The 16,187-nt window shown below is 36.8% G+C and overlaps 2 protein-coding genes across 2 annotated transcripts; both read right to left on the minus strand.

Moving 5' to 3' along the window:
• Positions 1-2,290: 2,290 nt before the first annotated feature.
• On the minus strand, positions 2,291-3,235 carry LOC130024632 (olfactory receptor 6C2-like). The gene has a single exon (XM_056115332.1). It carries the CDS (start codon positions 3,233-3,235, stop codon positions 2,291-2,293), a length of 945 nt encoding a protein of 314 aa, XP_055971307.1.
• An 11,791-nt stretch (positions 3,236-15,026) lies between these two features.
• Positions 15,027-15,965, minus strand: LOC130024790 (olfactory receptor 6C2-like; the record flags this gene model as incomplete). Its single annotated transcript, XM_056115569.1, has 1 exon — positions 15,027-15,965. A coding segment is annotated over exon 1 (939 nt), but the record flags the coding sequence as incomplete, so codon positions are not given.
• Positions 15,966-16,187: the final 222 nt, after the last annotated feature.

A 16,187-nucleotide genomic window follows, 5' to 3' on the forward strand; every position in this document is an offset into this window, starting at 1 on the left:
ACTAGTTGGGTCTTTTTTTTTTTTTTTGCGTGGTGGAGGGGTGGAGGATGAGGGTGAGGGAGTACATGGAATTGTTCTCATGCCTTATTATTTCTGACTCTGTGCTCAAGCATTACTTGCTGTACTATTTCTCTGACTCCTGTTTCTTGATTTTGATTTATAATTTGTTGGTATGTTTTTCTTTCTTTTGGGGAGGTGGTACATTGAGTCACACCATGTGGTGTTCAGAGGCTACTGGCTCTTGGTTAGGAGTGACCTGTGCTGCAGTCGGAACTCAATCTGGGTCAGCAACATGAAAAGCAACTTGCCTTATCCTCTGCATATTCTCTGGGACCAGATATATTTTTCTTAAAAATAATCTTTTAATAGTTCTATTCATTTAGCCTTAACTCTATTTTACTGTTCACAAATGACTACTAATACGAATAAAATTTTTCCAGAATTGAATTATAGGGAATAGACAGCAATGAATGATAACAAACAATTGTCCGTGGGTTACACTATTGTAAACATGTTGCCTTAACTACAAAAACAATAAAAACAAAATTTAAGATAAAAAATCAATAGCAATTAATTATGTAGAAAATATAGTTTTTTTTTCTTTTTCTCGGTTTCATTTATTTAAACAGTCCTATGGATAGTGGTGGAGATATATTTTCTCTGTTTTTCTGCATTCAACTGCTACTTATTCTATTTATTGTCAAATGTTTCTAAAGTCTTAGGGAGGGGAAGAACATTCTGCTGTGCTCAGTGGACAAATGGGCTACACCAGTGATGTTCAACTATCTGGGCTGACAGTTCAGTGCTCAGTGACACAGTACTGCTAAGGCCCAGACCTGCTAGGAGTCTACAGGTCTATACATGTTTGGGAGCATATATAGGGGAAATTTTACAGAGGATACTTTTACAGGGTCAAGTTTACAGAGAATTTGTTTCCATATTAGTCATCTTAAATTTTTATTGTCATTACATTTACTCTTTATTTTTAAATTTATCATTCACTGTACTTTATTATGCAATTCTATTTACAATGGATAGAAGTTATTTTGTTTTGTTTTTGGGCCACACACAATGGTGCTCAGGCATTACTTTTGATTCTGCCCTCAAGGATCACTCTAGGTGGGCTTGGAAGACCATATGGGGTACCAGAGATCAAACTTATGTCAGTCACATGCAAGGCAAAAGCCGTACCTTCTGTGCTATTGCTCTAGCCCCTACATTTCTTATTTTTAACTGACTTAAAATACATAATCATATACTACCGTGCTCAATGAATTTATATGCACAAAAATACTTGGTAGCACACACAATTTAAAAGCACTTTATACATATTGTTATTTTTACTGGTTACAAGATAGCTTGTGATTTGTTTCAACATTTTAATCAATTTTTAACATAAACTTAATTTTAAAATGTATATCTTAAAATTTTATTTGAAATTTTCATATCTTATGTGTAGACACATAAAGTTACTTATGTAAATTTGCATTTGGTTATGTAAGGTAACTAACAATTCAATAGATTAAAATCTCAAAACTTATCTGAATTTGTCAAAGGGCAGGTTGTTTTCAAATTATTTTCATTGACAAAGCATAAAAATATGATAATCTAGCCTCATGCTATTTAATAATTTTTTATTATGTGGTTATTGAGATCTCATATTTCATTTCTATTTCACATTTAAATTTATTCTGCTTGAACCGATTTTGTATCTCTTATTTACTTTCATCCTATCAACAGCATGTTTACTGTTAGTTTATTGTGGTGTTTTCAATACCTCTTGATCTCTGGCATTTAAGGATTTCCATTTGTTATCAAATAAATGCAACATCAAATATAGTAGTAATTAGACCGTAGCAACAATTTTACATTTGTTTCATTGGCAATAGTTTGGCCTTATTGTAACCTACCATGTTTTTGATATGCCAAACACAGAAACAATTGTCACAATGGAGACGTTACTGGGCCCGCTCGAGCAAATCGATGAACAACGGGAGGACAGTGACAGTGACAGTGACCATATTTTCCTAGTTTCTGCAATATTCTTACAAACCAATTTATTACTTTATCCTACCTTATTTATATTTTTAATTCTAAATTGTATTATTGTATCAATATGGATAAAATTATTAGTGATATTTGTAATCCAAGAGTTAAATTGAAGTCATATAGCATCAACAAAGTCAAAGAAGTTGTGAAATGTTCATAAAACTTTAAGCAAGTTTATAAAGAAACCCCATAAGTAGAATGTTCCAATTAAAGGATTATAAATTTTCATTTGATAAATCAACTACTTCTTTCTTTGTGAGAAGAATGCAATCCTTTTGATTGTGTCATGCCAGGCTTTCTTCACTTGTTTGTTTCTCAGCGTATAAATAAATGGATTCAACATAGGTGAAACAGATGATACAAGTATGGAAATACCTTTATTTAGAATCATCTCCTCCTCTGCCGTAGGTTTGACATAGATGAAGATGCAGGTGCCATAGGTTATGGAAACCACAATCATGTGGGAAGAGCAGGTGGAAAAGGCCTTCTTTTTTTGCTGAGCAGAGGGAAATCTTAGAATTGTCATGATGATATAAATGTAGGACAGAACAACACACACCAAGGTCATGACAAAGGTCACGACAGCACACACTAAAATCAATCGCTGTATGAACCAAGTGTCTGAGCATGATATTCTTAGGAGAGGAGTGGCATCACAGAAAAAATGGTCAATGACATTAGAGTCACAGAATTCCAGTTGGATGCCAAGGCCAAGTGGGGGAATTATGATAAGGAGGCCAGTCAGCCAACAGCTGATAATAAGCCTATTGCAGACTTTGTTATTCATAATGGTCATGTAATGCAAGGGCTTACAAATGGCTACGTAGCGGTCAAAAGACATAGTGGCTAAAAGGAAAAATTCTGTTATCCCAAAAAGGTATGTAAAAAAGATTTGAGCAGCACAGGCCTCATAAGTAATAACTCTGTCACCTGTTGATATGTTGTACAAAAATCTGGGAATGCAAGCAGTGGTGAATGAAATCTCTAAGAAGGAGAAATTTTGGAGGAAAAAATACATGGCTGTCCTAAGATGGCAATCTATGAAGGTGAGGGAGATAATAACCAGGTTTCCAGCTACACTCAACATGTAGGTAATAAAAAGAAAGATGAAAATGAGAACTTTCAACTGTGGGTCATCGGTCAGTCCCAAAAGGATGAATGTTGTAATTGTGTGGTTTCTCATCATGGATTCCTGTTTTCTGTTCAATCTACATGAAAAATTCAGAGACACTTTAGTAGAAAATAGTGAAGTTAAATCAAGGGCGTAACACTAGCTGTTAATACCAAGCTAGCTTGGTTATCTTAAAGTAGTCATCTTGGCTAGATGTAATATTATATTAGACTTAAGTGGTAACTATATTTTTACTACTTCAGTTTTTCCAATTAAATAAATTCATCTGTTTCCAATACTTTTGGCATAATATAATCTTCTGGATTTTTAATTAAATAGTCTAATTGGGTTATTTAAACTAATGACCAAATGGTCACACAGAGATGATTTTCTAAGGTTACTTTTCAACTTGTCAATTCATTACCAGTAATTGTTTCCAGACTCGCAGTCAGTACCTCCAAGAAGGTTTGTAACTTTCTTATGTCACTGACAATTAGAAGCACTCCCCTACAGACCTGAATTATTTTATGTGATTTCACATTTTTTCTAGTTTTTACTTAAAATACACTCTTCCTGTTGACAGGGGCTTAGTATTCGCTCACAAACGTATTTAGAGTGTTCACAATTAGGGTTGGCAGGCAGAAGCAAACTCATCGAAAGTTCATAAATTCCTAAAAGTAAATTCATAAATTCATAGAGAAGTAAATTCATAGGGAATTAAATTGCTTTGAATTTTGTTTTTTTGAGGGACAGCAGGGTTCATCTAAATTAAATTCTACAATGGGTCCCACTGAGCTTGGACTCAACTTACTTCTCTTTCTACTAAAGTGATACTGTAGTAAGTTTTTTTTTTCACATTTTAATTGTCTATTTGCTGTGTTCTAAAAACAACATAGTATTTCATTTACTAAAATAATTTTATTTTAAATCTACTTAATCAGTAAACTAAATTTGGAGCATGTAAACAAAATTTTCTTACTTCAGACACAAAAGCAGAACACATTACATAAGCAGAACAGTAAAAATAATATTTCTTTCATATAAAGCTAAGCATATATAAGCTTGAATTAGCCTAACAGGCTATTTATTAGAAACCACCAAGGTGTTGTGATGAGGCAACTTCCAGGATTGAATTATTAGAACAAGTTTGTTGAATACTTATAGACTTTTTCCTTTTTCATCTTTAGTATTTATGATGAAGCACATGTTTTAAAGATTATTGGTAAACAAGGACAAATCATTATGGACTAATAAAAAATAAATAAAATTGAGTTTTTCTTCTTCTTGAGACAAAAAACATTACTTTAGGTAGAATGCATAAATCAATCTACTGTGTGTAAATTGAAATGAAAACTATCTTAGATAATTTTTTCTCAAGATATCACTCATAAAGTACACCTAATATATATTTAATATTGTGTGTCATATACTAATTATTACTTCACTATATACGGTTATTCACATTTTCATTTTTATTCGAAGTAATTTGGTATCATATCATTCAAGCAATGCTACTCTGAATCTCTATTTTTATTTTTCTACTCATTTAATTTGCTATGGACAATTTGAGATTGCTTGTGACTTTCAGAAACCATAGGGACTGTCTCTCTTGTTGCACCTGTCTTTCAAAGATTACTCTGGGTTCAGGATTTTCTCCACTGTGATTTATCTGTTTAAACATTGTGTGTGTGTGTGTGTGTGTGTGTGTGTGTGTGTGTAAGTGTAAATGTAAGTGAACACGAATGTGACTCATTTCTGTTCATGTTAATGTTATAATGAATCAATATTTGTAATAAAAACAGGGGTATTATGTGTGAGTATATGAATGTGTATGTATTTCTTCCGTTTTGACAAAATTCCAATTAAAGATAAGGTAAAGTTTATTGTCTTGATAGCTCTCAGATTAAAACATAAAAATCAGACTCTTATGAATTTATTCAAGAGTAATATACTTAAAATGATATAATTTGGTCTTACTACAAAATATCAAATTTCACTCCAATAAAATACTTGATAAAGATATACATAATGTTTCTTTCTAGAAAATGAGTTTATAACAAGTTATTGCAAAGAGCATAAAAAATTTAACCTTTTTTGTACTTACATTTTTTGCCAGTCACTCATAACTTCAGGTGGTTATTTAGGAACACTAGTTAGTAAGGCTAAAATTGATCACTTTTTGCTCTCTGTTACTCATTTCACTCTGTATTTATGTGAACTTAGAAATACATAGATCTTTCTGTGTTACTTAAAAGTGAAAATTATAAACTTTAATCGCAAAAATTCTATTTTAAACATAGAGTATTTTTTTATGGTACATAAATTTGAAAACAAAAACCCACCCTGAGTTGAGAACTGTCAAGAAATTTTTCAGTTCTGTTAGATCTTGATATTTTGACTTCCTAGGGAAAAAGACGGTTATATATTAACAACCTGGGTCCTTAGCTTATTTTAACAAACTTTCAGTATAATGAATAATCAAAAGAGTCCTTGGAGACCAGGTTCAATAAGTCTCTATGGAACCTGTGCACACTGATCTTGGCAAAAAGCCTTAAACACGCAGTTATAAAAATGATAATAGGAGTTATCCTCATAGGAATGAAGACAATACATTAGAGACTGGCACACAGGCACAATACAGTAAGTAAGATAATGCGCAGCTGTAGTTTTGATTGTACTTATGCTTACATATATATACATATATATCATTGAAATAACTTTGACGATGAGAGTACTGATAGTTAATATTTACCTATTGTGTAAGAAAATCTCAAAATTAATAAGATAGAACATATATATTTAATACAGATAGAATCATTGTTGAAGTATTGATGAATCCTCTCATAGTTCATAAATCAAAACATTTATGTAAATATATTATACTCATCATTTATGGCTATGTGAGCAATAAACATAGGTTTTGTAAAGGTCAAGGAAAACAAACGGTTTTCTTAATATCTAAATTTTAATTAAATTTAATTCCATTATAATTTTATTCCTTACAATGTATAGTATTATTAAAATTTTTATATAAATGAACAAAGATGTTGGTGTTGCTATTAAATTGAGTAAGGGGACATATATTTCATTAAAATTATGTATTTTTGTTTTTATAACTTAAAAAAATTCTAGAACAGAGGATACTGCTCAACTTCTTAAGTACATACCTAGCAAGTGCCACTATCTTACTCAGTCTCTGACATTATGGCTTTGGAGTACCTACTGGCTTCAACCTTGTGTGGAGTGGCCCTGCTCCTCAGCCTCTGTCATAGCTGGTGTCCATAAAGTACTCTCTAATACGATCTCTAGAAGTCAAAATATGTTTTTATTCCACTGAAGATGTTCTAGGAGAGAAATTGCTCCTTTAGAAATTTATACACACCAAATGGTGACATACAAGCAGCAAAATACAAAGATAAAAGGTCACTGACCAGGCAAGAGGAAGCAAAGATAAACAAATGGAACTATATTAAACTAAAAAGTTTCCACACCTCAAAAGAAACAATGGCCAGGATACAAAGACAGCTTGCAGAATGGGAAAGGATATTCACCTAATACCTTTCTGATAATGGGTTAATATCAAAGATATATACAAGGTACTGGTTGAACTCTACAAGAAAAAAAATTGAATCTCATCAGAAAATGGGGTGATGAAATGAACAGAAACTTTCTCAAAAAAGAAATCCGAAATATTCTTCATCACTAATCTTAAGGGAGATGCAGATCCAAACAACAATGAGATATCATCTCACACCACAGAGACTGGCACACATTCAAAAGAACAAGAGCAACCAGTGCTGGTGTGGACATGAGAAGAAAGGGACTCTCCCCTTCACTGTTGGAAATGCCAACAGGTCCAGCCTTTTTGGAAAACAAGATGAATGTTTTCATAAAACCAGAAATTGAGCTCTTATTTGACCTAGCAATAAAACTTCTGGGAATATACCCCGGGGGCACAAAAACACAGCAGAAACACCATCTGCACTCCTTGTTCATTGCAGCACTATTCACCGTAGCCAGAATCTGGAAAAATCTTGGTGCCCAAGAACAGACGAATGGATAAAAAAAAAAACGATGTCACATCTACACTATGGAATACTATGCAGCTGTTTGGAAAAATAATTCATTAATTTTGCTTATGAATGGATAGACATGGAGAGTATCATGCTGAGTGAAATGGATCAAAGGATGGGACAGATATAGAATGGCTGATTCATTTGTGGTATATTAAAATATATAATAGAAGACTTTATGGTAACTTTATTCATAATTGCAAGAAACACTAAGTTAATGTGTCCTGCAAAATATGAATAAACAAACTGTGGTACATCCATCACTTGATCACTTGATACCCCGTTATTCATCGATTTACTCGAGCGGGTGCCAGTAACGTCTCCATTCATCTCTGTTGCGTGCTAGCATAGCCCAATGGCGTCTGCTCATTCTAGGAACATGCAGAGCCTCAAACCGATCATTCAGGGTTTTGACGAAGAAGTCTGACCATCTTGTAGGTGGGTGTCCACGCCATCTTTTAACGTCCCATGGAATCCAGTCAGTAATAGCTCTAGTCCAGCGGTCATGTAAACCTCATTACGTGTGCAGCCCATCTGATTTTTGATGCCTTGGCAAATGAGATAGCGTCCCTGATTCTTGAGCGTTGAGATAGAACTCCGGATTCTATCTCTCATTTGAGTGAATCGGGATACTCCAAGCATAGCTCTTTCTATTTCTTTTTTGAGAGACCGGAATAGCATTCTCATCCTGTTTTCGTAGGGCTCAGGTCTCTGAGGCATATGTTAATGCAGGAAGAACAGTGGAATTGAAGAGATGTGCTCGGAGCTGGAGGTTCTTTGTCCTCTTAGTTATTTCTTCAACACTCTTGAAGGCATTCCAAGCTGCTCTCTTCCTCCTCCGTAACTCAGGTGCCAGGTCATTCATCATGCTGATTTCTCGACCTAGGTATATATATAACTGTTGCATTCGGAGATGGTGGTTTCTGTTGAGTGAATGGAGCATCAGGAACAAGACTGTTTCTCATGAACATTGTCTTTTTGAGATTCAGTTGTAATCTGACCTTTCCACAATCACGATCAAAGTAGGTCAGCATTTGTGCCACTTGGCTGATGTTTGGTGTTATTAGAATGATGTCATCAGCAAAACGGAGGTGGTGTAGTTGCCGACTATATATCTTCACTCCCATTCCTTCCCATTCCAGTCGTCGCATGATGTTCTCGAGGGTGGCACTAAAGAGTTTTGGTGAAATGGTATCACCCTGCCGAACCCCTCTCTTGACATGGATGATTACTTCTTTGTAGAATGGTGAGATCCTGGTAGTGAATCCATAATAGAGCTCATGGAGGATCCTGATGTATTGAGTTTGTATGCCCTGATTGGCTAGGGCTTCTATGACCGCTTCTGTCTCAACAGAATCAAAGGCCTTCTTTAAATCAATGAATGTTAGACAGAGCGGCTTCTTGAACTCCTGAGAAACCTCAATGAGCTTAGTAATCGTGTGGATATGGTCGATGGTGCTGAATCCTTTTCAGAACCCGGCTTGTTCACATGGTTGTCCTTCATCTAGTGTTCTGCCTTTCTATAAATTTCTATAAATTCAATTTCTATAAAATTGAAAAACATACAGAATGATTAATGTAAATTGACTTTAGTTAAGGACATATCAATATTGTCTGATAGAAATATATGTAGAATATCAATACAAGTTGTTAATAATACGGGAAATTGAGGTGCATAGTGTGAGGGATATATATGCATATATATATATATATATAGAGAGAGAGAGAGAGAGAGAGAAAGAACTTTTGTTTATCAATTTTGGGGATTTTATGGATTTTTATGCCACACCCAGAAGTGTTCAGGGTTTACTATAAATATGAGTTTAGGGTTTTGTGTGGACATAATTTTCAACCCTATTTGGGTAAAATTTTTTAGAGCAAAATTACTAGACTGTTTAACCAGACCACTTTTAACTTTGTAAGAAACTGCTGAAGTAGCTGTATCATTTTTGAATTCATGCCAGTACAATATGAAAATTTCTGATGCTCTATAGTTCTAGTAATAGCTATTTTCAGTGTTTTGGATTTTAGCTGTTCTACTAGGTGTTTTATATTCTGTCAGCATTGTTCGAATTGCGGTTACTCAGTGATAAATCATGCTGAATATCATTTCATATTCTTATTCTTCTTGAGAAATTTCTGTTTAGATCTTTTGCCCCATTTCCTATTAATTATTTTTGTTTTATTATTGTAGGGGCTGGAGTAATAGCACAGCGGGAAGGGCGTTTGCCTTGTATGTGGCTGACCCAGGTTTGACTCCTTCGCCCCTAAGTACTGAACTTACCATCAGTACTCTCGGAGAGCCCGGCAAGCTACCGAGACTATCTTGCCCGCATGGCAAAGCCTGGCAAGCTACCCGTGACGTATTTGATATGCCCAAAAACAGTAACAACAAGTCTCACAATGGAGACATTACTGGTGGCTGCTTGAGCCAATCGATGAACAATGAGGAGGACAATGCTACAGTGCTATGTAGTAGAATGCTAATATCTTTGGTCAAGGCAAACAGAGACTAGGTGGAATAGTCAGTGTTTGGAATCAACCACCTGTGTGTGGGGGGCTGAGGGTAGGTAAGACAAAGAAAAGACCAATATGATAATAATAGCTGGGAAAGATCACACTGGGAAAGAACTGAGTGTTAAAAGTAGGTGAAGGGATATTCTTGATAGCCTTTCAGTATCAATTTTGCAAACCACAATGTCTAAAAGAAGAGATGGGTGGGGGATGGGGGAGATGAGAAAAGATTAAAAGCGCCTGCCATAGAGGTAGGGGGTGGGGGCTGGGGGTTGATAGGAGGAAACCTGGGTACACTGGTGCTGGGAAATGTACACTGATTGAGGGAAGGGTGTTGGAATATTGTGTAACTGAATCTAATCATGAACAGCTTTGTAAGGGTCTATCTCACAGTGATTCAGTAAATTTTCTTTTTTTTTCACTCAAATTTTAGTTTATTAAAGCACTGTTAGTTACAAAGTTATTCATAGTTGGCTTTTGACATACAATGTTCCATCACTGATCCTGTCACCCATTTGAACTTTCCTTCACCAGTGTTTCTCCCTTTCCTACTCCCAACCCCACCCCAGCCCCATTATGCCAGCTTGACAGGCATCTTTTATGTTTGGTATTCAAGTTTGAGTCTTGTGATTTCAGTGCCTTTGACTATGTGGTTTGGACATTTAGCTCTGTAATTCCTTGATGCCACAGATGTAACTGAATTCCCTTGACCCCTGTCTCTGTTGTTTCTAATATTTCTCCTCATCCCTTGTTATTTAGGGGTTTTTGTTAGTTTTTTTTTTTGTTTTTGTTTTGTTTTGGGGCCACACCTGGCAGTGCTCAGAGCTTACTCCTCATCTGTCCCAGAGATCACTCCTGACATTACTTTGGGGACTTTGTGGGGTGGTGGGGAATGAACTTGCTCAGCTGCATGAAAAGGAAGATCCTACGTACAGTACATTTCCCTGACCCTCTGCTACTTAGGTTTTCACTTAGGTTGCTATGTAGAATGATCCTTGTTTTGTTTTAGGTTTGTTGTAATATTAGGGCTATATAATACAGATACATTTTTCTGGAGAAAGGTGAAGAGTAAAAATAAAGATAAATATACAAAAACCATGCCAGAGATCATAATATTTATCTCAGAATGTGTGAGATTAGAAACTATAAAATGTAGGATTAACTCAGGTAAAATGATCACAGATTCTGTCACAGAAATGATGCAAGCCAGATTATAGAGATTGTGTATATTTATTTTTTGGTGGGGGGGGCACACCTGGTAGTGCTCAGGGTTTACCCCTGGCTCTGCACTCAGGCATCATTCTGGAAGAGCTTGGGTACCATACGGGCTGCTGGGTATTGAACACTGGTAGGCCGTGTGCAAGTGCCCTCTCTACTGTACTACTGCTCTGGTCCCAAGATTATGCATCTTTAAAAAGGAAACAGTTTTCAAATCAATTTAGTTCTCTATTAAAGAAGGTGCTGACAGCATTCAGCCGAAGAGAAGGACAACATGGAGGGCGGGATCCACAGATCCCGAAGGGAAAAAAAAAACCAGGTTCCAAAAAGAGCCGAGATCATCGGGAAGCCCCAGATGGGGTAGGTACCATATCCCGCCTCCCCCAGATGGAACCCCGGTGACCAGAAGCCTCTACAACCACAGCTCGAGTATGCGGGAACTAGGACTTTTCCTCAAAACCGCGTGGCCGCTCATGCGGCCGCGCGACATCTATCTATATACAAAGTAATCCATGGGAAGTAAACCACCCAACGTTTCTCTCTGAAAATCATAGTTAAGTTTGGAGCACGGCCACGGCCCCAGAAGCACAAGGACTTAATGCAGAACCTGACAGCTTGGAACAGAAGAGTGAACAGACTATGTGTTAATCCAGGCTATCAGGTCTGTCCGGAAGGGAAAGGGTGTTGCCCCAGTCGCCTTCTCCTCTCTGGAAAGAAAGATGGCGGCCGCATGGGAGCCTTGTGGACAGCAGGTATGAGCCGGGGGAGTGGGGGCGACTAAAACTTCATGGGAAGGGGGGCGTTTCGGTCTGCCCTTCACGCCCTACCGAGGTCACCAGTTGCCCCCCACGAGCTGCTCTCCAGCAAGGCCACGGCCCCAGAAGCACAAGGACTTAATGCAGAACCCGACTGCTTGGAGCAGAAAAGTGAATGGACCATGCGTTAATCCAGGCCATCAAGTCTGCCGGAGGAGAAAGGGTGTTGCCCCATTTGCCCTCTCTTCTCTGGAAAGAAAGATGGCGGCCGCATGGGAGCCTTGCGGACAGCAGGTATGAGCCGGGGGAGTGGGGGCGACTAAAACCTCATGGGAAGGGGGGCGTTTCGGTCCGCCCTTCATGCCCTACCGAGCCCACCAGTTGACCCCCACTAGCGGCTCTCCAGCCCGGCCACGACTCCAGAGCACAGAAACCAATTTCTTAACTATCTGACTTTCAGTAGAAATACTTCCAGGGTCAATAAGTAAAATAGCAGAAATCCAAAACCAACATATAATTCTTGAACCCAGCTGTAGAAAGCAAATCACTTCACAATGCTTTGTCAGCATGTCTGATTTGGGGGGGTGTAAACTCTAAATAATAGTGGTGAATCTTTTATTGAAACAATGAATCTAATCAAAGCAGATAGAGTGTTAACTAGAATTCATCTGCCCCACAGGAACTGGGAGGGGTGGGGGGGGGTGGGGTTTTATTGGGGTTCTTCATGGTAAAAAATAAGTTTTGGTAAAGGGAAATGTGCTTGATATTTGCATGACTGAGACCTAAACCTGAAAGCTTTGTAACCTTTCCCATGGTGATTCAATAAATAAATAAATTAATTAAAAAAAAGAAGGTGTTGACCCAAATTTCTGACACTTTACCCAATATAGGGAATAATAATACTATTGGCCCTGTGTCAGAAACTTTTCAGTGTCTTTTAAATACATTGTATCATGTCTTTACAGCTCTATATTAGAGTTGCAATTTTTATCATTTTTTTATAGACTAGGAAAGAAATGACAGTTGTGCTACCTATTCTAGACATTGAAACTAGAAAATGGTTAAGTTGGGGATGAAATCAAGGTAGTCTGACTCTAGTGGTTATGCTTTAGTTTTCAGAACAGGTGGCAGCTGTTATTTATCTAGGGATGCTAAATTTCAGGTTTTTTAATATCACTTCTAAACTTTCATAAGAAGCTCAAAATTATATATTATTTCAGTATCTCTAGATTGGAAATGAAGAACTAAAGCTAAGCAAAGTTAATTATTTTTCTAATAGCCAGGTGGTGGTTATTATCAGTTTCATAGGACTTTTTGCTAATCTTCTAGTGTTTAATGAAAGTTATCCTCCCTATCTAACATATTTGAAAAAATAGATTTTTCTTTCTAAAATTTTTTTAACTTCAAATATTCTCATGATACTCTCAAGTAATAGAGAATTTGGTACATAGAATAATTAAAATGAAATTGTTTTCAGGGTTGTCAGCATATTCCCCAAACCTAAATTTTTTTTAACTAAACTTTAAATTTTTTTTTATTTTATAAGATAGTTCACAATGGGGTGGAGCAATAGCATACAGGTAGGGTGTTTGTCTTGCGTGCAGCCAGCCTGGCTGAGCCAGGTTGGATTTCTCCGCCCCTCTCGGAGAGCCTGGCAAGCTACCGAGAGTATCTCGCCCACATGGCAAAGCCTGGCAAGCTACCAGTGACATATTCAATATGCCAAACACAGAAACAAGAAGTCTCAAAATGGAGACATTACTGGGCCCACTCAAGCAAATCGATGAACAATGGGAGGACAGTGTTTGTTTGACAGTTCACAATGTTTGATTACATTTAATATTCAAACACCAATCCCACCACCATTACACCTTTCCACCACCAAATTTGGGATGTTTCCATCCCAAGTCTCAATTCCTGCCCCAAAGCACAACTAAAATAATATATTTTGTATTGTCTGTTATGAAAATCCACTGAAATACTACAAAAAAGTATTCATAGAGGAAACGGTGTGAAGATTGTTCTATTTTGGCAGGGTCAATTAAGACATTCTTTAGGATATCACTAGCACTGCAGCACTGTCCTCCCATTGTTCATCGATTTGCTCAAGCGAGCCCAGTAACGTCTCCATTGTGAGACTTGTTGTTACTGTGTTTGGCATATTGAATATGTCATGAGTAGCTTGCCAGGCTTTGCCCTGCAGGGGAGAAACTCTCAGTAGGTTGCTGGGCTCTCCGAGAGGGACAGAGAAATCGAACCTGGGCTGACCAGGTCACATGCGTGCAAGTCAAATGCCCTACCGCTGTGCTATTGCTTCAACCCCTGAACTGTCCACTGTCACTGTCCTCCCGTTGTTCATCGAGTTGCTCGAGCGGGCCCAGTAACGTCTCCATTGGAGACTTTGTTGTTACTGTGTTAGGCACGTCGAATACGTCACGGGTAGCTTGTCAGGCTCTGCCATGCGGGCAAGATACTCTCGGTAGCTTGCTGGGCTCTCCGAGAGGGGCAGAAGAATCGATAAATGCATATATATATATATTTCCCTCTATGATTTGTTGCCTATTATTTGAACCCCATCAGATGTGGTGTGGTACTGTTGGACGATGGGTAGGAAGTGTCTTATGATGTGTCATGAGGCTGTTTTTGCTTTCGAGGCTGCGTGGCCCAGGAATACCTTCACTCATTTTGAGGCTTGGCCCGAGCATGTGGGAAGCGGCCTTGAGCGTGATGGTGCCCAACCCTAAATTTGTATGACAATTACTTGATCAATTTGCTAACAATTAAGCTTCTTAGATATTTCAAATGCATGTGAGAAATATTCAATGAAGAGAATCTTTCTATAACTCTACTTATCTGCTATTGGAATTGATGTTTTAACAAGAGTATCTTTCAAAAGGAAGACTGTGATAAAAATAAAATTTTTATTATTATGATTGACTATGCTTAATATAAACCCTGTTGTGCTCCCCAAACATAGGAGAATCCAAAAGTTAGCAGATAAAGAATACATGTCATCCCAAATATCTGAATCATTTGAATAAGAGGTACTTGAGAAACAGGTACTTTAAGGACGTTTGACCCTTTTTTTTTTTAATAATTACAAGATTAGCAAAAAGACAAATATGAAAGTTCAAATTCTTACTGTTAGATTCAAGAAACATTGACTCTTTTTTTTAATAATATTTAGAACAGCATATAAAAACTTACTTTTGACTTTTATAAATACACACCAAATATTTTTTTTTGCTGATGAGCTCTAGTTCTATATTAAACTTTTCTGAAAAAAATCCACTATTTAAACAATTTTCTATTAATTTGAAAAAATTTAAGTTTTTTGATTGAGTCACTGAATGCTTCTTTCACTTGCTTGTTTCTCAGGGTATATATAAATGGGTTTAGCATAGGGGCTATGGAAGAAGTAAGTACTGACACACCCTTGTTAATCTTCACTTCTTCTTTGGCTGAAGGTTTAATGTAAATGAAAATGCAGCTTCCATAGGTCATAGACACAACAATCATGTGGGAAGAACAGGTGGAAAAAGCCTTTTTCCTTTGTTGGGCAGAGGGAAATTTCAGGATTGTCTTGATGATGTATATATAGGAAAGAACTACACACACAAGGGTCATGATGAAGGTCATCACAGCACAGACTATGACCATCTGCTCTATAAACCATGTGTCTGTGCAAGAGATCTTGAGAATAGGAGATGCATCACAGAGAAAATGGTCAATGACATTGGAGTCACAGAACTCTAGATTTAAGCCTAGGCTAAGTGGAGGCATTATGATTAGGAAACCTCCAACCCAACAGAAGAAAACTAATCTTTTGCAGACTCTACTACTCATTATGGTCACATAATGCAAGGGTTTACAGATAGCCACATAACGGTCATAGGACATTACTGCCAAAAGAAAAAATTCTGTGGATCCAAGAAAAATGTAAAAAAAAAGTTGACTAGCACAAGCGTTATAAGTAATGGTCCTGTCTCCAGTAGACATGCTGTAAAGGAATCGAGGAACGCAGACTGTGGTGAATGAGATCTCTAAAATGGAGAAATTTTGGAGGAAAAAGTACATGGCAGATTTTAGTTGAGAATTTACTAAGGTAAGAGAGATGATTGTCATATTTCCAGTTATACTCAAAATATAAGTGACAAGCATAAAGATAAATATGAGAACTTGAAGCTGTGGGTCATCAGTCAATCCCAGTAGAATGAATGTGCTTACTCTGGTGTGGTTTTTCATTATTTCCTCCCAACTTTAGCCAAATCTATTTGAAAAAAGAAAGAAATGTAAAGAGGTAGTCTTAAAATTAGATTTGCCATGGTTGCTGACAAAGGATATAAACTAATACAATCAATATAATTTTTCTTCTTGATCATAATAATAAAATTAGAATAAATGGTTATTCTTGGCTCTATTGATGTGAATTATAAGGCTGATTAGGGAAAGCTTTCACAAGATTGT

The sequence above is a fragment of the Sorex fumeus genome, unplaced genomic scaffold (assembly GCF_029834395.1).
Source record: "Sorex fumeus unplaced genomic scaffold, SorFum_2.1 ptg000029l, whole genome shotgun sequence".
In the NCBI taxonomy this organism is placed as follows: Eukaryota; Metazoa; Chordata; class Mammalia; order Eulipotyphla; family Soricidae; genus Sorex; species Sorex fumeus.